The sequence below is a fragment of the Triticum aestivum genome, chromosome 7A (genome assembly GCF_018294505.1).
Source record: "Triticum aestivum cultivar Chinese Spring chromosome 7A, IWGSC CS RefSeq v2.1, whole genome shotgun sequence".
Taxonomy (NCBI): domain Eukaryota; kingdom Viridiplantae; phylum Streptophyta; class Magnoliopsida; order Poales; family Poaceae; genus Triticum; species Triticum aestivum.
Genome location: NC_057812.1, coordinates 374147235 through 374167588, shown reverse-complemented (window position 1 = coordinate 374167588; position 20354 = coordinate 374147235). Strand labels below are relative to the sequence as shown.

The window sequence follows — 20354 nt, the reverse complement described above, 5'->3', positions numbered from 1 at the left end:
TGTGGCAAGTTCTTTTCTTATAGTCACGAGATGAGGAATTTGATCTCATGTCATCACCTCTTGAGGATTTACCAAAGCGACAACATCTTCATAACTTCTGGAATTTCCCCACGAGCATTGCTAACTCCTGACTCAGTTCTTCAGGATCACCAAGACTGCTACCAGAATCCTCTCCTTCAGATTCAGAGACTGCCTTGGCCTTCAGTGCGCGTGATCTGCCATAGCTCGTTCCATAGAGATCTCTCTTCTCAGCAAGTTGGAACTCATGAGTATTTAGCCTCTCGAGGATATTAGCAGGATCAAGTGACTTGTAGTCTCCACGTTCTTGAATCATCAGTGCAAGAGTGTCAAATGAGGAATCAAGCAATCTCAACAATCTCTTCACCACCTCATGGTCGGTGATGTCAGTGGCACCATGTGCTTGAAGCTCATTTGAATGTCAGTGAGGCGATCGAAGGTTTGCTGAATATTTTCATTGTCGAGTCTTTTGAAGTGGTTGAAGAGATTGAGAAGAACATCAACTCGAGAGTCACGTTGAGTTGCGACTCCTTTGTTGACCTTTGACAGCCTATCCCAGATAAGCTTAGCTGTCTCCAAAGCACTCACTCTGCCATACTTCCTTTGCTTAGATGGTCACATATGATATTCTTCGCTTGAGAGTCGATTTGCTTGAATCTCTTCACATCAATAGCGTTAATGGTAGGAGTGACGGAGGGAACACCATTTTCCACAAGATACTAGAGATCACTGTCAATTGCCTCAAGATGCATTCGCATCTTATTCTTCTAGTAGGGGTAATCCATCTCATCGAAGGTAGGACACCCAGCCGATACCTTGATCATGCCTGCAGTCGACATAACTAAAACTCCAGATGGTTAAACCAAAATCACATAGAATAAGGGAGTACCTTGTTCTGATACCAATTAAAAGTGCATTATATCGACTAGAGGGAGGGTGAATAGGCGATTTTTACAAATTCGTCACTGAGGGAATTCAAGGTGAGGAATTTCCCAAGTCACGAATGACTAACAGCGGAATAAGTACTCAGATGCAAGCGTAATAGAGCAGTATCACAGTTATCACGATGAAATGAAAACAAGCACAGAGTACAAGTAGCGTAAACACAGGATAAGCAGTCTGAAGACAAAGTGACTAAAGAATTAGGATTGAGGAAATTGAGAAAGTCTTCAGTCAAAGTCTTCAAACAGTAATGATTAAATACTTCTACACAAGAATGAGAAAATGAAAGGGCTGAGAAAATAGAACTAGTAGCTTAATGAAGACGATGATTTGGTAGACCAGTTCCAACTACTGTGACAGTCGTACGTCTGGTTGGAGCGGCTAGGTATTTAAACCCGAGGACACAGTCCCAGACACACAGTCCTCACCGTATTCTCCTTGAGCTAAGGTCACACAGACCTTGCCCAATCACTTGCGGTAAGTCTTCAGGTGACTTCCAAACCTTCACAAACTCAGTCACTCGGCGACCCACAATTTTCTCTTGGATGCTCTAGACCATGATGCCTAACCGTCCGGAGGATGCACAGTCATCAAAGGTAACAAGCGTCGGTTCCACACAGGAACAATCTCTTCAGTGATGCTCAATCATTTTGGGTTTGTAGGTGTTTGGGTTTGGGTTTGGGTTTTTCACACTTGATGATTTTCGCTCAAAGTCCCGGGAGGATGGGATGCTCTCAATGACAAGTGCCAGTTTCTCTTAGAGCAGCTAACCATCTAGTGGTGTAGGGGGCGGCTATTTATAGCCTAGGGAGCAGCCCGACATGATAAGACATAAATGCCCTTTAATGATATGGCCGTTAGGTGGATAGATATTTTGGGACAGCTGGCGCATAACACAACAACGGTCAGATATTTGAGTATCAAATTTCTCAGGGTTATCATGTTCCTCACTGGTAGGCAATCCGCACTGGCGAATTCCTAACTCCCCAGTCAGAACAAATTCCTCAGAGACCAGAAGATTTTCGTCTCTGTCACTGAAGAATTTAATTGAACTATATGAGATTTTCAATGGCTTCACTCGAAAGGATTGGGTAGGTGTAGGATTTTGAGATGAGCATCACTTGGAAACTTTCCCTTAGTTTTACCTCGACCCCCTTTAACAGTACGGTGTTTCCTATGACTCAAGAGAGAGAAAACAAAACTACGAAAACAAAAGTCTTCATGCTTCATATTCCTCGCATGAATATCAAGTCTTCACGGTCACACCAATTTCTTCACTTTCAAAGTCCTCAAGAAAACCAAAGTCTTTAGCTGAAGACATTCATTTTTAGGGGTCGACTTTCATCGTAAATATCAAACTCCTCATAGATTTATAGGCCTGTGTACACTTACAAACACATTAGTCCCTTAACCTATAAGTCTTCAATACACCAAAAACACTAAGGGGCACTAGATGCACTTACAGAAACCGAGTTTAGTGTGGGGCTTCTCTTCCCGTCATCACTTGATGCCTCCTCCTCCTCATCATCCAAATCAATTGTTCGCTTGCGTTGCTCATATTCAAATCATCCATATCATCATGCTTCTTCCATTCTCATCATCCTTCAATGATTCATAACAATGAGGCAAGGTAAATGGTCTTCCTTTCTTGATCTTCCCTTTCTTGCTCTTCTTCTCTTCTCCTTTGAACAAGTTTTGTGCAATATTGAACTACATAAAAACAAAACAAGTTAGCACTACAAACACCAACAACAAGCATGATGAACATGGATGAAATGGCACTTACCCTGTCTTCATCATTAGTGCCACTTGGGGTCAACTTGTCAACCACCATCTTCATTGGTATAGTGCCTCCTCTTCCTTTCGGTGCGTCGACAATGCCCTCACCATCCTCGTCCACCTCGAACTCATGGTCGAAATGCATGTCATTGGTTTGAGACCAATGTGAATTGTTGGAGCCAACACCCATAGTTGACATATATGCCTCATCGTTGAAACTACAAAGTATATACAACGAAGCAAATAAGCTATTTATATGTATGCATTCAAAAAGTAAACTACAACAACAAAGTTGGCGAAATTTGATACCTTTGGGCCATTTCCTCGAACACCTTGTGCGTGTCGGCCGCCGGCTCAACAAGTGAGCTCGCCGGCGCTTCGGTAGCCGCCGCGCCCGTCGCACGCCCTGCAAGCTTCTTCCTCGACGACTTCGAGGAGCCTGAGCCGTCCGCCGCCTTGTTCTTCTTCGTGGATACCTTGCCTTTCTTTGGCCGTGCCGCATTTGGGAGCTTCGAGAGGGGGCACGTGGCTTCACGGCGGGCGCCGGCGTGACGCTACCCGCCGCCGAGGTCATCTGTGGTGGCATGAAAAGGCCGCGCGTGATGCCGGTGCTTGGAGGAGCTCCGACGGAGGCGAAGCCAAAGCTCCCCGAGCTAGGGTTTGCGGCGGCGGCGGCCGCGGAGGGGTCGCGGGTGTAGGAAGGGGTGAGAGGGGTGCCGGCGCGGGCGTCCATCGGGTCAATTCGCTGCCGGCGGCGCGGGCGGGGCGAAGGTGGCGCGGTGGAGAGAGTGTGACGCGAGCATTCGAGGGTGCGGCGCGCGGAAGCAGGCGCACAAAATACACAACGCGCGATGACGATTCGGACCGCGCGCCCCACTCTATATGCCACGCGCGTCTAACTCTATATGCCGCACACGCTTGTTGCGCGTCCGCTAAAACTCTTATATCGATTGCTTGCACTAAAAAACAAATTTACAAAGGGCGCTTATTTAGCGCGCCTGTTAGAGATGCTATCACGCCAAAATTATGGCCGGCATAACCAAAGGCGCTATTTTTGGCCTAAAAGCGCCCTTGGGCTAACCCTCCTCTCTCTCTCTCACACACAACAGCTGACCCTGTCCCCTGCGGCCCTCATCCCGACGCCGCGGCTCCGGGGGCTCCCGATCGAGGCCCGGATCGCTGGAATCCGTGCGGCGCCGAGGTCGCGTGGGGTGCGAATTGGAAGCAGCGAGCTGTACTTCCGGACCCGAAAAGCGGGCAGTTCCGGGGTAAGGTTTGGCTCGCCATCTCTTGTTTCGTGCCGGAGCTTGATTTGGTCCTGGATGCGGTTTGGTGCTTCGGGTTCCTTTGGTTTAGGTCGCTGTTGAGGGTTCGATTTGGTCTGGGCAAGGGTCTATTCGGAGCGAAGTCTGACCCTGCAAGGATTATTTTGTGTGTTCTTTCAGGGATTAGGATGTTCCTCCTCGTGGATTTTGTGTTTTTCTTGCTGTATCGTATCGATTTTATGCTTGCGTGCTGGCAGTTGTGGCAATTGTATAGCTTGCAGGATGAAGACGAAAACTTTAGCTTATTGTCACTTCTAATCTCCGTTGGGTTCTCTCTGCAGGCAATCGCCTTTGGGTGGACTGTGTGAGGGAGAAAGGGAAGAGCGGAAAGGTTGCCGGAGCTCAGGCTTTGGTTATCTGAGAATGATGGAAGCGGGCAAGTTCCCCGGGATAATTGGTGCCGTAAGCGGCCAGGACGGTGGCGTCAACTTCTGCGACATGGCATACTACCAGAAGCTAGGGGAGGGCTCCACCATGTCCATTGATAGCCTTAACAGCATGCAGACCAGCATGCACGGTGGTTCCATAATGTCTGTGGACAACAGTAGTGTTGGTTCTACTGACTCGCGTACTGGGATGCTTAACCATCCTAGCCACAGGGGAGCTGTTGCTGTGGTCAGCTACTCGGTTGGGAACAGCATTTTCCGTCCTGGGCGGGTGTCTCATGCCTTGAGTGATGATGCGTTGGCACAGGCTTTGATGGACACTAGATTCCCGACTGAGACACTCAAGGATTATGAGGAGTGGACCATTGATTTGGGGAAGCTCCACATGGGATTGCCCTTTGCACAAGGCGCATTTGGGAAGCTATACAGGGGGACCTACAATGGGATGGATGTTGCCATTAAGCTTTTGGAGAGGCCCGAGGCTGACCCCGCACAAGCTCAGCTGCTGGAGCAACAGTTTGTGCAAGAAGTTATGATGCTTGCAGAATTAAGGCATCCAAATATAGTCAAGTTCGTTGGCGCATGCAGGAAGCCAATAGTTTGGTGCATTGTCACAGGGTATGCAAAGGGTGGATCTGTTAGGAATTTCCTGAATAGGAGGCAGAACAGGTCTGTTCCACTGAAGCTGGCAGTGAAGCAGGCACTAGATGTTGCACGTGGCATGGCTTATGTTCATGGCCTTGGGTTCATCCACAGAGATCTTAAGTCAGATAACCTCTTGATTTCTGGTGATAAATCGATCAAGATCGCTGACTTCGGAGTTGCTAGGATTGAAGTGAAGACCGAGGGGATGACACCTGAAACAGGAACATACCGTTGGATGGCTCCGTAAGTTGAACAAACTGCTCTTTATCTTGCTTATTTCTGTTAGTAGTGATGTTACTCTAAATAGGCAATTATGCTTCATTTCCTGACATTGCCATCACTCAAGACCATAGTTCGGATCTAATTATACCTTCTTTTGGGAGATGGGCAAGAACCAATTGGTAGCCAACCAATTGATAGCCAATTTTCTAGACTTGCCAACAATTGGCATCAAACCAACTAGGCTTGTATTACCTGGTGGTACATCTCAGCCAGGAATATTTGGTTGGTCTTAACTACAGGATATTTCAAACTGATTTTGTTCATAATATTCTACTACTATGAGATAAATAGAATGCTACTATGGTTTGCTTTAGGTTATTCTCTTATTGCTTTGACCTTGTCATTCTCTCATTAGCTCTTGATGCAAAACTAAGCTATCATTCTAATCCACTTTTAGGGAGGGGAATGGCCGCTGCAGGGTAATTTTATCTGTACATCTGAATTTAGTCACTAGACATGTAAAACTTATTTGCTAGACTAGCAAAAAGGCCCGTGCATTGCAACGGGGTTCAAATCAAGCTACTGAGATCATATAATGTATAGCCCACCTTGTTTATTCAAAATCAAATAAAACTGGCCGCTGGTTGCACTTAACAATTATTCATGCTAATATAATACATTTAGTTGATGGCTTACATGAGACAAGCTTTAGAGACAACATTTTATTCCAAAACTCTTAGTTTAAATTTAGCATTTGAAATTTTCATTATTCGTCGCATAAATACAAATTGTGACTCTGTTTTTGTTTGGGATTTTCATTTTAGACTAACAATACATTAACCATTAGATTAGAAATTGTTCTTCTGAAATTAGTATGGCATGTGACTGCTCCAGCAGAATACATAAACCAATTTAATTTAAATAACACAACAAACAATTACAAAAAACAGGTGGGCTGCCTAGCCATGTAATCTACGATGTGCCGTGAACTGCACTGCAAATCTCTTGTACGCATATCCTGAAACAAAGGATCATCAATAAACTTTAGTATCTTGGAAGGAGAATTATGGAGGTATATACAATAAAGTAAGTTTAGTAGTGACTTTAGAGCCATTGGTCTATAACTGGCAGGCTCAGTAGTTGGTAAGAAACACCTTTTTTTAGTTAGAGAAAAGGTATGTAAACTCGTAAAGTTAGCGAGTGTTATCAGCTAGCATCATGGCCATCTCTGCTTGCATCCATCCCTCGAACATGCTATAATGTAGTACGAAATAAATAATTTTTGATGAACAGAAAGTAAATAATGAGTGAACAAAGGTGTTAAGCATAATAATCAATAAAAAGCATGAAGTTCTTCAGCAAGCCTAGACCTGTCAGTGTAAATGTATGAAATTCTGTCTACACACTTTGCATACCATTCTCTGTCTACACATTTTGCATACCATTCTCTGTGTCATCCCGTCTCACCTACACTGTTCTGTACCCTGCCAATATCCTATCCATCAAAATTTTTCCCATGACAATATCTAGCCCTTTGTTGTTAGATGGCTAAAAATCAACTTGGCTAAGCCCTCAACGGTGCTGGTCTGCATAGCAAGAACATGATGGTGCTTGACAACATTCAAAGTTGGACATTGGGTCGCACAATGCCTCTGATTCAGAACAGAGCGATGGTGGTACCGTGAGCGTGGTGCTCGTGTTGCCCATGGTGCACATACCTCAACATGTAGGTATAGAACTATAAATATCCTGATTTGCTGGCATCGCTATCGTCGACAGTGTCATTGATTATGTGCCAAAGCTAGCAGGTCTCATCTACCACTGCTACTACGGCGACAGCGAGTCCGCGGCTACATGCATACTACATGGCCAGTAGTCCCGCACTACAATACATCATGCAGTGCTGACCAACAGCAGCACATGTGTGAATAAATTAGGGTAGGATCTGGGAGGCGTGATTTACATCCAGAACAAACGCGCCGCCACTTAGATCGAAGTTAGTGATTGGAGTTTGGAGATTTTTTTGTTGTGTAGCTGAGGGGAGGAGGATTGCTAGTCGTATGGAACGAACAGGAATCAGACTTTTGATCTTAATTGTGCAGCCCAAAATCCACGGACGTTGAAGTCATGCATGAGCAGCAGAAGCACCTTGCAGGAAACTACTTGTGAGCACCATGCTGTCATGGGCCATCGGCTACGGCCATGCCCCACACTCTTTCGGCTTGGGATCTCCTTCCCCAAAGAGAAGGTCCGCCAGATCAGAAACCACTCCTTAGAAGAGCCGGCGTCCAGTTGTCGGTCCAGACCTAGGCTTAGGCGGCCAACTACGCTACAGCCCCTTTATAAAAATCCATAATCTCGTCTACAACTCCAAAGAAAGAGCCACCAAGGAGGGTTGTGGTCGTCTCCGCCGGCTCATCGCCTCGATGGCCTGGAGCAACCGTCCGTGGCTTGCCGCCGCTGCTCGCTGTCGTCTGTGCACCACCGCTCTCCCCACTGCGCTGCGTCTTCACCTGAGGCCCTCCGTGTCCGTGGCGATTCCGTGACCAAGACCCACCTCCTATCTTCTTCCTCGTGCACGGGAACAGGCCATCCCAAATATTTCCTCCATCTGGCTGACGAGCTGGGCGCCTCCTCGTCCCTGACCTCTGGGCGCCGCCTCCCCTCGTGTTTGATCTCGATGGATGTCAACTCGGTCCCATCTCGTGTCCTTGATCAACTGCTTTTTCCTGTTTGTGTGGAGACCTTTTACGTACCAAAACGCTTCCTCCTGATTAACAGGAACAATGGAAAATCGACTTAGTACAAGTACGTACAAAGACGCTTCCTCCTGATTAACTGGAACAACGGAAAACCGAAGAGAACTATGAAAGGTTTGTCCCTTCTTTATTAATGAGCGTTCCTTCTCCAGGTCCAGCCCCACCACTTTCCTTTCCTTACTCATTATTCCTTTCCTTATTTCCAGCCCCACCAGCATAGGACGCAAGGAATCCACGCAGCACTCATTTTTTTCCTTATTCCTTTCCTTATTTCTCGCACGTCTTCCTTATTTCTTTGTATCAATCCTTTCCTTCCTTTGTTGCTTATTACTCCCTCCGTCCCAAAATACAAGATGTTTTTTGACACTAAAATAGTGTCAAAAAACGTCTTACATTTTGGGACGGAGGGAGTAATTCCTAAGATGGCTCCTTGATACCATTGAAATTAAAACATATATAAATCGAAAGAATTCTATTTAAGAGGGTGAGGTGGGATAAATCGAAAGATGGCTCCTTGATACCCTGGTGATGGGCCGGCCCATAGTCTCCATCCATCCAGTACGTCCATCTAGATTTTATCTCTATTGAAGAATAAAAGTGCTACCCGGTGGACTGGTTATCGTGCGCGTTGTCAACAGGGTGGTCCTGAGTTCAAATCACAGCCGTGCGAATTAATTTTTTGTGCGGAAGCACATGTAAGGTTTACCTATTATTAAGGGGTGACGGAAGAAAAACAAAAAACCTACCTCCTTTCAAATCTCAGCCGTCAATCTTTATGATTAACGTAAAATCGACGGATGTAAAAGGATAACGTATGGAGAAGTATGAAAGCCTCCGTCCTTTATTATTAGGTATAGGTATAGATATAGATATAGATATAGATATGTAAGACTTATTTGGCTTTCTTGCCTTAAGCCATTATCTCCTGTTTGGTTGACCAGCTATGGTTGTTCAATCCTGTACACTCTTGCTGCTATTACCCAGTTTTTTAAGTTTTTCCAAGAGTGGAGATCCATTTCTGGAAGACACTAAAATGTTAAATGCAGGTCCTGTATAAAAAGGTGAGTTAGCAGTATCTGATCAAATAACTCAACTCTGTAGACATAGTTTCTTCTGTGACCAAAATTTCCTCTTTTGGTCTTTCAGAAGTCACCTTAACTTGTGTATTATCATGCTTGTTTTGTTCGCAGGATTATACTATCTTCCCCTAACAATGGAACAAAAATCCTGTGAAACTTTGTTTATTTCCCTCTGCATAGTCCCATAGTTTCAGACTGAAAATCTGCCAGACCCCGTGACCAAGACTATATGAATCTAGCAGAGGAAATCATATGGGAAGCCGAGGTTGGCGCTTGGAACCAACCACACTGCCAATTGCCATCTCCTCTCGAAGAGCCTGGAATCGTTGGTTCATCAATCCCCATCAGGAACCACATCCGACAAGGGAATCATGATTCCCACACAAGTTCTAGAGGACATGGGTGATGAAATCCCATACAATACAACGAGTCGCTTAACCCCGTAATTTGGATAACCCACTTAACGGTATCAAGAATCTACCCACGACGCACACTTCATAACATAGACGCATTGCGGACGTTTTGGGGTATGAATAAAGTCGGCATCACAACATTACCGCTGCTGCCAATATATTAATATAGCAAAAGCTCATACATGGAGCAAGATAGCAAATTTATTACATTTATAGATCAGATGACCTAACATCTCATCATACATCAGTGGAAACGAAGTAGCGTCTGAGTACGGACAAATTTAATAGCATTTGCGTAAGAGGCTGAAAGATAAACAAGATCTCATCCACGAGGACTCAGGCTGCCACGTGGGACCTCCTATCTACTCGTTGTTGACATCAGTGAAGTCCACGTACTAACCACCAAGTGGATCCATAAAATCCTCTGCAACAAGTTGGTTTGAAAAACAAGGTGACTGCATCATGTACACCGCAGGACTTAAATCATATCTGTTCTAAGTATGCACCCTTCTCAAAGAAGGGTATGTGGTTTTGAGCGGCAAGAACACTACAACTTGTGTCTCTTAGAATAAGGTAAGAGGGCGCGTAAGAACCATCTAGGTTATTATCCTAACCGCCACATCATAACACTATCTTGTATCACCCCCTCGCATCTCTCACTAGGAAGCAGTCCCAAGACATTGGTAAGTTGGTAAGTTTTATAGATTATTGATGGAACTCGTTCTATGTTACTAACAAGTCATTAATGATTAGTTGAAGTTCTATAATCGAGTACAAAATCTCCAAGTCGTCCATAACTGCGGACATTGTTTATAAGGCGTCTCGCCTTGGACACTTAGGCAGTAAGGCGCCTGCCAGCGCCTTACAATTATGCCCACTTTAAGCGCTTAGGCGTCAGGGCACTTGGTGCTTGCCTTAGGCCGCCTTACTGCCTTATGAACAATGGCGGACATGGCTATTCAAATAAATTTATCCCTTTAGGGGTGCACCAAGTTACTCATACGTTCGATCATCCCTTGATGCATGCGGGTAGCACACCTCACGTGGTGAGCCAGTGGAGGTGATTGACTCGACACTTTCCCTTCGCTGCGGACAAATCCAAGAAGCCACCCAAACTGAGTTGTACCCGAATTGAGAGTCTGGCCATAGCTTCAAGTTGGACCTAGACGGTGTGAGCGAGAATAGGGATCGGCTAGGTCGCAGGCTGACCGCCTGCCGCGCCACATTCCTATATGTATGTATCGTACCATTCATCATTGTCATCGTAACAAAGATCGAAAACATGCAAATGCAACTATGTGTATGCCAAATGGATAGCCTGAACTAGGTGTGGCCCTTGGATAGGTCTAGTAAGGTATTGGGCCAAGTGTCAGCGCTCCGGGGGGCGTGGTCTCCTGGGCATGTTAACATGGCCGACCTGAACGTTGTGGCAGCCCAAGGGGTGCGGATGACTCGGTAGGTTGGGGCTTCGGGTAAGCTCACGGACCCGAGCACCCCCCCCCCCCCCCCCCCCCCCCCCCGAGTACCCTTCTCCCGAGTGCTTTGCTGGTCGAGCACCCAAGCGGGTCTTAGTCAGGCTATGCATCAGATAGGCATCAAAAGACTACTATAGCATTGTTAACCCTAATGAAAGCAAGTGAGCGAAGCATGGGTATGATCAAGGGGTTTTACTTGCTTGTTGGCTCAACAGCCTGGTCGTGGGCAAGGTCCTTGGAAGTGGGGTCACAACTGTCGTCAGCAACTTAGGTACCCGAGTCTATCGTGAAGAAGCACACCTGTCATAGAAGGAAAATAAAACGACCAAAAGCTTCAATGCAATGCTCAAGCAATTATGATGCGTGCCATTTGAAAAAAGTTGTACTGCCCTACAACTACGCTACTCAAATTATAAAGAGCTGGAAATCATAATGCAATTGGTTTCCAAAACAACCCCATATGCAATTTGGAGTTAAAATTGAATTAATACTAAACAGGAGGTTAAAGTTGTTTAATAATGCATGAAAATGGCATAAATGGTGTCTGCATTTTTTATCAAAAAAAATATTATTTATATTTTTCTGAGGTATAATTATTTAATTAGGATTTATGCAAATTATTAATGCATTAATGACATTTAATTAAATGCATGCATTTTGAAGTGCTCAAATCTGTAAACAGGGGACAGATTTGAGATCTACAAATGAACTTATCATATGTATTAAACAGATTTCGTATGGATTTGATTGATTTTGGAAAAAATTAAATTGCAAAAGAAGAGAACAAAAGGAACCAACATTAATGACCTTTGGTGGACAAGAACTTACATGTGAGTAAATTAGGATGTCTTGATGGGCTTGGCACTTTGAGCTTCAAATTACAATTTAGTTTGGTGTCACTAAAAAAACTAAGACCTAGAGGCAGCCCAATTTAAGCAAGATCTAGACATCCAGTAGACCTGTGGGTATGGTGACGGGTTTAGGCCCAAAATGAACAAGTCTTTTTGCTAGCTCAACCTGGGCCTAGCCTACACAAAAAGGGCAGCCCGATGCACGTAGCTCCTACTTGTGTAGGGTCCGGGGAAGGGTCCAACCTTGGCCTAGCCTAGGGCAACCTTTTTTTTTATCTAAGTGGGAAAGTTGTTAAGCAACATAGAAGGAAATTAATTATACTTCATGCAAAGCACTCATGAATCACAATCATCAAGTACTCCTTTACCAAGTCAACCCATTGTTAGCTACAGCTACAACATATGGCCCCCTAAGTTGGTTTTGCTATTATTTTAAATGATGCATCTTGTCGTAACTATTTTCATTGTTTACGGATTTAAATAAACACTTGATCAAAGTTCAGGGGTAATATACTCTTACCATAGCAACATGTACTTTTTCAAAGCAAAGTCGAGCTATTGGTGGAATTTCTATCTCGTTTTATCTAACCAGATGTCTTAGGCTTCGCTCTAGCCTACGACATGACCTTAGCTAACACCCTCTTTAAAAAGAGAGAATCACATCTAGTGACTTTTAGTAGTGGTCAACAATCTAGCTAGATTCATTTTGTCTTCTTGAGAAGAGAAGATGGGCGTGCTTGCCTAGATTGTAAGGTGATACTTGGAGAGAGTGTTGTCCATCAACATAAGCTTGTGGTGGCAGACTTCCGCTTTTGGATTCTTGTTCAACGGGATAAGTGTGCCAATGTCACTAGAATGAAGTGGTGGAACCTCAAGTGAGAGGCAACTCAGGCTTTCAAGGAGAGGGTTTTTAAGGAGGGTCCTTGGGAGGAAGGAGGTGATTCAAACAATATGTGGATGAAGATGGCGATTTGCATTCGTAAGGTGGCTTTAGAGGAGTTTGGAGTGACCAGGGGAAGTAGAAGCGAAGCTAAAGATACCCGGTGGTGGAACGATGTTGTCCAGAAGGCTATTAAGGAGAAGAAAGACTGTTCTGGACAACTACACATGGATAGGAGTGTAGACAACATAGAGAAGTACAAGGTGGCAATGAAGGCTGCAAATTGAGCTGTGGGTGTAGCAATGGATCAGGCGTTTGAGGGCCTCTATCGGCGCTTAGACACGAAGGAAGGCGGAATGGACATCTATAAGATGGTCAAGATTCAAGAGAGGAAGAGGAGGGATGTCAACCAAGTCAAATGCATCAAGGAAGGAGCAGATCAACTCAAGGAAGAGGAAATTAAGCATAGATGGCGGGAGTACTTCGACAAGCCATTCAATGGAGAAAATGGGAGCTCTACCATTGAGCGGGACAACTCCTTTGACGATACCAACAGGTGTTTTGTGTGAAGAATTCAGGAGTCTGAGGTCAGGGAGGCTTTGAAAAGGATGAAAGTAGGCAAGGCGATGGGCCTTGACTGTATCCCCACTGAGGTGTGGAGAGGCCTCGGAGACAGCGATAGCATGGCTAACTAAGCTTTTCAACATCATTTTTCAGGTGAACAAAATGCCAAAAGAATGGAGACGGAGTGTATTAGTACCAATCTTTAAGAACAAAGGGATGTTTAAAGTTGTACTAATTATCGTGGAATTAAGTCGATGAGCCATACAATGAAGCTATTGGAGAGCCATTGAGCACCGCTCAAGAAGAATGACAAGCGTGACCAAAAATCAGTTTGGTTTCATGCCTGGGAGGCCGACCGTGGAAGCCATTTTGTTGGAACGACAACTTATGGAGAGATACATGGAGCAAAAGGACTTGCATATGGTGTTCATTGACTTGGAAAAGGCCTATGCTAAGATACCGCGGAATGTCGTGGTGGGCCATGGAGAAACACAAAGTCCCAACAAAGTACATTACCCTCATCAAGGACATGTACGATAATGTTATGATAGGTGTTCAAATAAGTGATGGTGACACTCATGACTTACCAATTAGAATAGGAATGCACCAAGGGTCAGCTCTGAGCCTTTATCCTTTTGCTTCGTGACGGATGAGGTGACAAGGGATATGTTCTTAAGGTGGTAAGGCGACCTAAGGCGAGCACCACCCGCTCTAGTGCCCAGGCAACGCCTAAGCGCCTAAGGCGGGCGTATTTGTAAGGCGCTGCCAGGGCGGGATATACAAGGAGATATTTCATGGTGTATACTCTTTGCAGATGATGTGGTGCTAGTCGATGATAGTTGGACGACAGTTAATAGAAAGTTAGAGCTATGGAGACAAACATTAGAATCGAAAGGTTTTAGGCTTAGTAAAACTAAAATAATATATGAGGTGCGGTTTCAGTACTACTAGGTACGAGGAGGAGGTAAGCCTTGATGGGCAGGTGATACCTCAGAAGACACCTTTCGATATCTGGGGTCAATGCTGCAGATGTATGGTAATATCAATGAAGATGTGAGCCATTGAATCAAAGCCGGATGGATGAAATGGTGCCAAGCTTCTGGCGTTCTCTGTGACCAGAGAGTGCCACAAAGCTAAAAGGCAGGTTCTATAGGATGGCAATTCGACCCGAAATGTTGTATGGCGCTGAGTGTTAGCCGACTAAAAGACGACATCTTCAACACTTAGGTGTAGCGGAGATGCGCATGTTGAGATGGATGTGGGGCCACATAAGAAAGGACCGGGTCTGGACTGATGATACACGTGAGAGAGTTGGGGTAGCACCTGTTGAAGAGAAGCTTGTCCAACATCGTCTAAGATGGTTTTGACATATACAGTGTAGGCCTCCAAAAGCTCCAGTGCATAGCGGAAGATTAAAGCATGCTGATAATGTCAAGAGAGGTCGGGGTAGACCAAACTTCACATGGAAGGAGTCCGTAAAGAGAGATCTGAAGGACTGGAATATCACCAAAGAACTAGCCATGGACAGAGGCGTGTGGAAGTTAGCTATCCATGTGCCAGAACCATGAGCTGGTTTCGAGATCTTATGGGTTTCAGCTCTAGCCTATCCCAACTTGTTTGGGACTAAAGGGTTAGTTGTTGTTGTTGATTACTATACCAGAGCAGCTAGGGAGCAAACTTGACTTTGTTCTGCTCTTGTTTGCACTGAAAACCTAGCTAGAGAGTGGGCTTATGCTCAGCTTGTACCATGCTCGAGCTGAATTCAAGTCATAATAAATAAATGAAGATCCTTAGAAACATTTCAGTATGAGTTGAATTATGGGGGTAGTATTCGTACATAGTTGGTACTTGGAAGTGAGAAATTATTGTAACGGCCAAACTGGTAAAACCAACAAAACTAATCCATGAACTACCCGAAAAGATTATTGATTAGTTCTTTCATAGTGCTAACAAATTTTTTCTATAGAAAATTATAGGTCTTAACTAGGTTTCCATTTATTGAACAACACGAGATTGCATAACTGGGACGAGACAACCATGCACGCTAAACTTATATGCTTATTTCATATGTGCAAAAATGTCTAGATTTCCTTAACAGACTCCGCTGTCCAGCCTAGGCTCAACCTTAGCTTGCTTTTAAATCAAGACCAAGTTGGAGAAGTGCTCAAGCTTGTTATTTTTCGAGTCTCTTGCTGGCAAGCCTTTAGTTTTTTCTTTGTGCAGTTCTAAGCATATCAAAGTGGGCATCCTGATATACCAGAACTCCGGTGGCAACATGTTTTTGATAATAAACTTGCATAATAGCAAGAGACTGACTATGGTACATATGTATGTAAATTAGACTTTACATGCATTTTCACACCCTCCTTTAAGTATCCTACAAATATGAGCGATGGGGAGTGGGGGAAACAGTGAGAAAAACTTACTGAAAGTTGTATGTACCATAGCCATGTCCAAAAGCAACCATCAGTTGCTCTATATAATAATCTGACTATGTAGCTCAGCTAAGTTCTTTGAGCAAACTACCTGGGAACTCCTGAACTGGTATAAAAAGTGAACAGCATGCATTTAGTAGCGATAATATGTCTATGCAGGTGCACTCCTTTTTGCATCTCATACTAAAATCATGTTTGCATGTAGTTTAAAATTCTCTTCTTCGTTGGAACTTGTCTTGAATTTTGAAAAGCTTTTAAGTACTCCCTCCATGCTTGAAAAGAAGGCCTGCAAGTTTTTTCTGAAGTCAAACAGTGCAAAGTCTAACCAAGTTTATAGGAAAACTATCAACAACTACAAGCATGGAGGTAGTACCATTTTTACTAATCAGAGCATTGCAGTGCTAATCTGATCTCGATGAAATAACATGTTAGTGGTTGTTATCCTTAGCGTCAAATTCGTTCCTCTAATGTTCTTTGGACCCATCCCATTGGACCATTGTATTCTCAAGGAAATGTGAAATTAATACTTATGGTGTTCCTGAGATTCTGCATGACCCTGCTCCAACTATATAGCTTTGTGCAATACTGCAATTGGATGAACTATTTCTTATTGTGTAATATTTTGCTAATTTGGATGTGCTAATTTATTCTGGATGAACTATTTCTTATTGTTTATTGTTCTTATTTTGGGGTTGCAGTGAGATGATCCAGCACAGACCATACAATCAGAAAGTTGATGTCTACAGTTTTGGCATTGTCCTGTGGGAGCTAATAACCGGGACCCTTCCTTTTCCAAACATGACAGCAGTGCAAGCTGCATTTGCTGTGGTGAACAAGGGTGTCCGCCCAGCCATACCCCATGACTGCCTACCTGCCCTTGGGGAGATCATGACAAGGTGCTGGGATGCAAACCCCGATGTCCGCCCCCCTTTTACCGATGTTGTGAGAATGCTGGAGCGTGTGGAGATGGAGGTCCTGAAAAATGTCCGCAAGGCCAGATTCCGATGTTGCATCTCCCAACCCATGACCTTAGACTAAAGCAGGCAGAATCCAGGAGAAGAGAAAGCAATCTGGAGAGAAGTTAAATCCCATGTATTTATCATATTAATACTTTTGGTACAGAAGCGGAAAAGCCCACCTGAGCATACGTGTGTGCTCGGGCTTCACATATTTATCTTAGACCATACCATAGTCCCTGTCGTCGTCTTAAAACTGTCATTGTACTGGAGACAGGTTTATCCTTAACATTGTCAGAACATTGTCATGCGGTTTCCTCTGGTTGTACCGACGCCATGCTCCTGCTGCTCTGTTCATGTGTTATATAATCATCATCACCATGCAGGGCATATGCAAAGCTTGGAAGCTTCTTGGTACTCCTATATAGTAGCAAAGCTTGGATGCGTCTTGGCATAATAGTCTGTGTTATTATCTGGCATGGTTTTTGTTCATGTCCCACCTTGTCCTGCATTCGAGCTGCAGTTGGTGGGTGTGGGTTTGGACGGGCAGCGTTCGTCTTGGCTGCCAATATGGTGGAAAGGCTGCAGGGCATACTGGTTGGGAGAAAGTGAAAGTGCATTTATTTCTAAATGGCTTTGTGATGACAATATGGTTAGTGGAACTAATTACGGCTGTCTCCACTAATTATGGATGTCAAGTTTATCTTAGGTCATTGGTTCCTTGGTTTTCCAATTATGGATGTCAAGTTTATCTTAGGTCATTGGTTCCTTGGTTTTCCGACAACTCGAAGTTTTTTTTTTGATTGGGTTTGAGTTGTAGGGCAACCGCATGTCGTGCGTACGATGATCTATGTGCAGTTCGACTGTGGGGATCCACGAGCACATAGAGCAGAATCAGCAGAACACGCAAGGTTTTACCAGTTTTAGGCCGCTGTGAAGTGTAAAACCCTACTCTTGCTTTGTATATTGGCTGTGTTTGAGCTCAGGTAAGGAGTGCAACTTGTGGCAAAGTGCGTGGGAAGTGCAGCTACACGTGTAATTGAACAAAGTTTCGACCTTTGTAAAGGTAGGCACGAGCCTCCTTTTATAGATGAAGGGGTCATCATAATGGCAAAACCATCTTTTACATAAGGTAAATAGTGGCTACAGTGTCAAATACCTAACTCTCACGGGTTAGGACAAATGCATTAAATACGTCGTGAGGTGTCGCAAATTTTGAAGCTTGCCGGCAATGGTTGTTTCTTCTGTGTTGTTTGGCCAGCTACCTCTTATTAGTTTGACACGCTCCAGGTACGAGTGAGTTGGCACGTGCCTAGACAGAGCTCACCAAACAGCCTACTCGCTCGACACTTATTTGACAGGCGACTGGCGTTTTGCTGAGGTGGAGTGGTGGACAAGTAATGGGAGCTTGGCGACACGGAGCTTGCCGGACCTTTGCTTGCCGTCAAGTAGCTTGCCGGCAACCGAAGTCTTGATCTTCAGTACTAAGTTAGTACTTCTCAATGACCTGTCTTGGAGTCTTCTTCATGGTTTTGCCAACCAAGTCTTGAGTCTTGTTTATAATTGTCCTTTGGCAAGCCCTGCCGTTGGGAAGGCTGCCACTGGCTATGCACAAGTCAGGGTATTAAGCCACCCATGTCTTGGTACACCAATAGGAGTCCCCGGGCTGGGCCATACACACACGCGAGGTATCGTTGGGCTAGGCCCAAATAGTGCTCACGCACACGTGGCAGAGGATAACTGTTGTAATATTCTCTTTTACCACGCCCCCACGACACACATTAAATGCAGAACGTGAAGAGGTGGATTGAAATGGCTGCTAGGGGTAGTGCGCCTGAAAAAGCGCATCCATGTAGGACAGTAAAGAGCCACCCCACGGCTTCCCCATAAAAAGGAGACCGCGAGGGGCACTCCTCATTTATCCCCTTCTTTTTCAATCTAGTAATTCGCCTCCAATCATCTTCAACCTTGTGCAAGATCAAAGCGCACGTTCTTCCGCCGCCGCTCCACACCGTCGCTCGCTCCCAAATCTGCCCTCCCCAAAGCAATCATGGCACCCAAGAAGGGCCAAGATAAGCTGGAGAAGGTAGTCAACCCAGAAGCAGAGGCAAGGAAGGAGGAGATGGCGGCACTGCGGAGGGATAATATCGTCTTTGCGCCGGCCTTGAATCACATCGACATGGTGGAGCAGTACGCATACATGTGGGGGAAGGAGACGACGGCTACACTGCGCCCCACGTTCTTCCCGGCACCACCAAATCTGGCAAAGATAAATATCCCTTTATCACCGCATATTTCTATTGCGGGCTTGTTCCTCCCTTCTCTGATTTCTTTTCAGAGATCATGTATACATATGGGTTCCGCCACTTAGACTTCACGCCAAATGCCATGATCTGCATGTCTGTCTTCGCGCATATGTGCGAGAATTTTATTGAAGTAGTGCCCAACATAGCCATCTTCTGACATTACTTCATTCCACGCATTGAGGGAGATGCTCTCTCCGACAGCGTCACCTGGATCCCCAGGAGCAGCACCAAGGAGATTTATCCTGAAGACAACTTGCATTTGAAGTGGAACTAGTGGCGGGCTGACTGGTGTTGGATCAAGGACGACAACTTTCCTGATTTCTGCAAACCCCGGAGGAAAAAAGTGGAGCATGACAATGACAAGGACTGGAGCTACCTTGATGCTCGCGATAAGGATTGGAGCTATATTGATGCTGTAACACCCCGGTAGTTAAGCTACAGTAACCACACACTAATGGTGCCATGTCATCGCAATTAATTTTCTAAGCCTCACTTTGATCCAAACTGAATTCAAATTTAAATTTAAAATAAAGTCAAAATTTTATTTGTTCAAACGGTAAAACGAAATTGTTCGTTGGGTTGCAAAAATTCACCAAGTAATTGTCATAAATAAACCAACATTATTTGATTTATTTAACTGCCCCTAACCTATTTAAAACAGTGCCCAAAATAACCTTTTTAATCAATTTGTATTTAAGTAAAATTCAAATTAATTCATTTAATTGTCGAACTTCTTGTGGCAGTACGAAATATTGTACGACATTTATATGGCCAAGTTCCATATTTTGCAAAAATCTTTTGATAGCCTAAATAAATACAAACAGTGACATTTAAAAAAGAATAAAGAAAAAGGAAAAATAAAAGGAAAGAAAAGAGGGAACTCCCCTTGGCCACATGGCCCATCCGGCCGATAGGGCCCACCCCACCCCATCGTCCCTTTCCTGCTACAGGGAGGCAGTGGGGGGGGGGATCATGGCGCTCACCCCCTGGCCATGGCGCCCGAGCCTTGCGTGGCGACCATCGGTGGCCCCTCCCAACCTATATGACCCCTTGCCCCTCTCCCCCAGGCGCCATAACCCTAGTTCCTCCCCCTCACTCCCCCATCTTGCCTTCCCTCGTCTTCCACGCGGTGGAACCGCGCCGCCCTGTCGCCCTCGTCGCCGTACGACCTCACCACCCGGCTACATCGAGCCTCACCACCCCCACTCGTCAATGGTGGTAGGGGTGGAATTCGAGCCGAGTCGAGCCAGCTTGACTCAACTCGCTAAATCTCGTTTCATTAACGAGCTAGCTCAACTCGACTTGTTACTATAACGAGC

General features: G+C 44.9%; 1 protein-coding gene across 2 annotated transcripts; it reads left to right on the top strand.

The window, feature by feature from the left end:
* The first annotated feature begins 3756 nt into the window (after positions 1-3756).
* On the top strand, positions 3757-17044 carry LOC543058 (serine/threonine-protein kinase STY13). Of its 2 annotated transcripts, none has more exons than XM_044573565.1 (3): positions 3757-4007; positions 4346-5338; positions 16472-17044. In XM_044573565.1, exons 2-3 carry the CDS (start codon positions 4428-4430, stop codon positions 16809-16811), a joined length of 1251 nt encoding a protein of 416 aa, XP_044429500.1. In that variant the 5' UTR covers positions 3757-4007; positions 4346-4427; the 3' UTR covers positions 16812-17044. The 2 variants fall into 2 exon arrangements, with proteins under 2 accessions (XP_044429500.1, XP_044429501.1); XM_044573566.1 differs by having other exon boundaries at positions 3762-4012.
* The last annotated feature ends 3310 nt before the right edge of the window (positions 17045-20354 follow it).

Coding starts and splice junctions, on each gene's coding strand:
- LOC543058 (XM_044573565.1), top strand. CDS start 4,428: ATGATGGAAGCGGGCAAGTTCCCCGGGATAATTGGTGCCGTAAGCGGC. Junction 5,339..16,471: donor ACATACCGTTGGATGGCTCC/GTAAGTTGAACA, acceptor TTGGGGTTGCAG/TGAGATGATCCAGCACAGAC.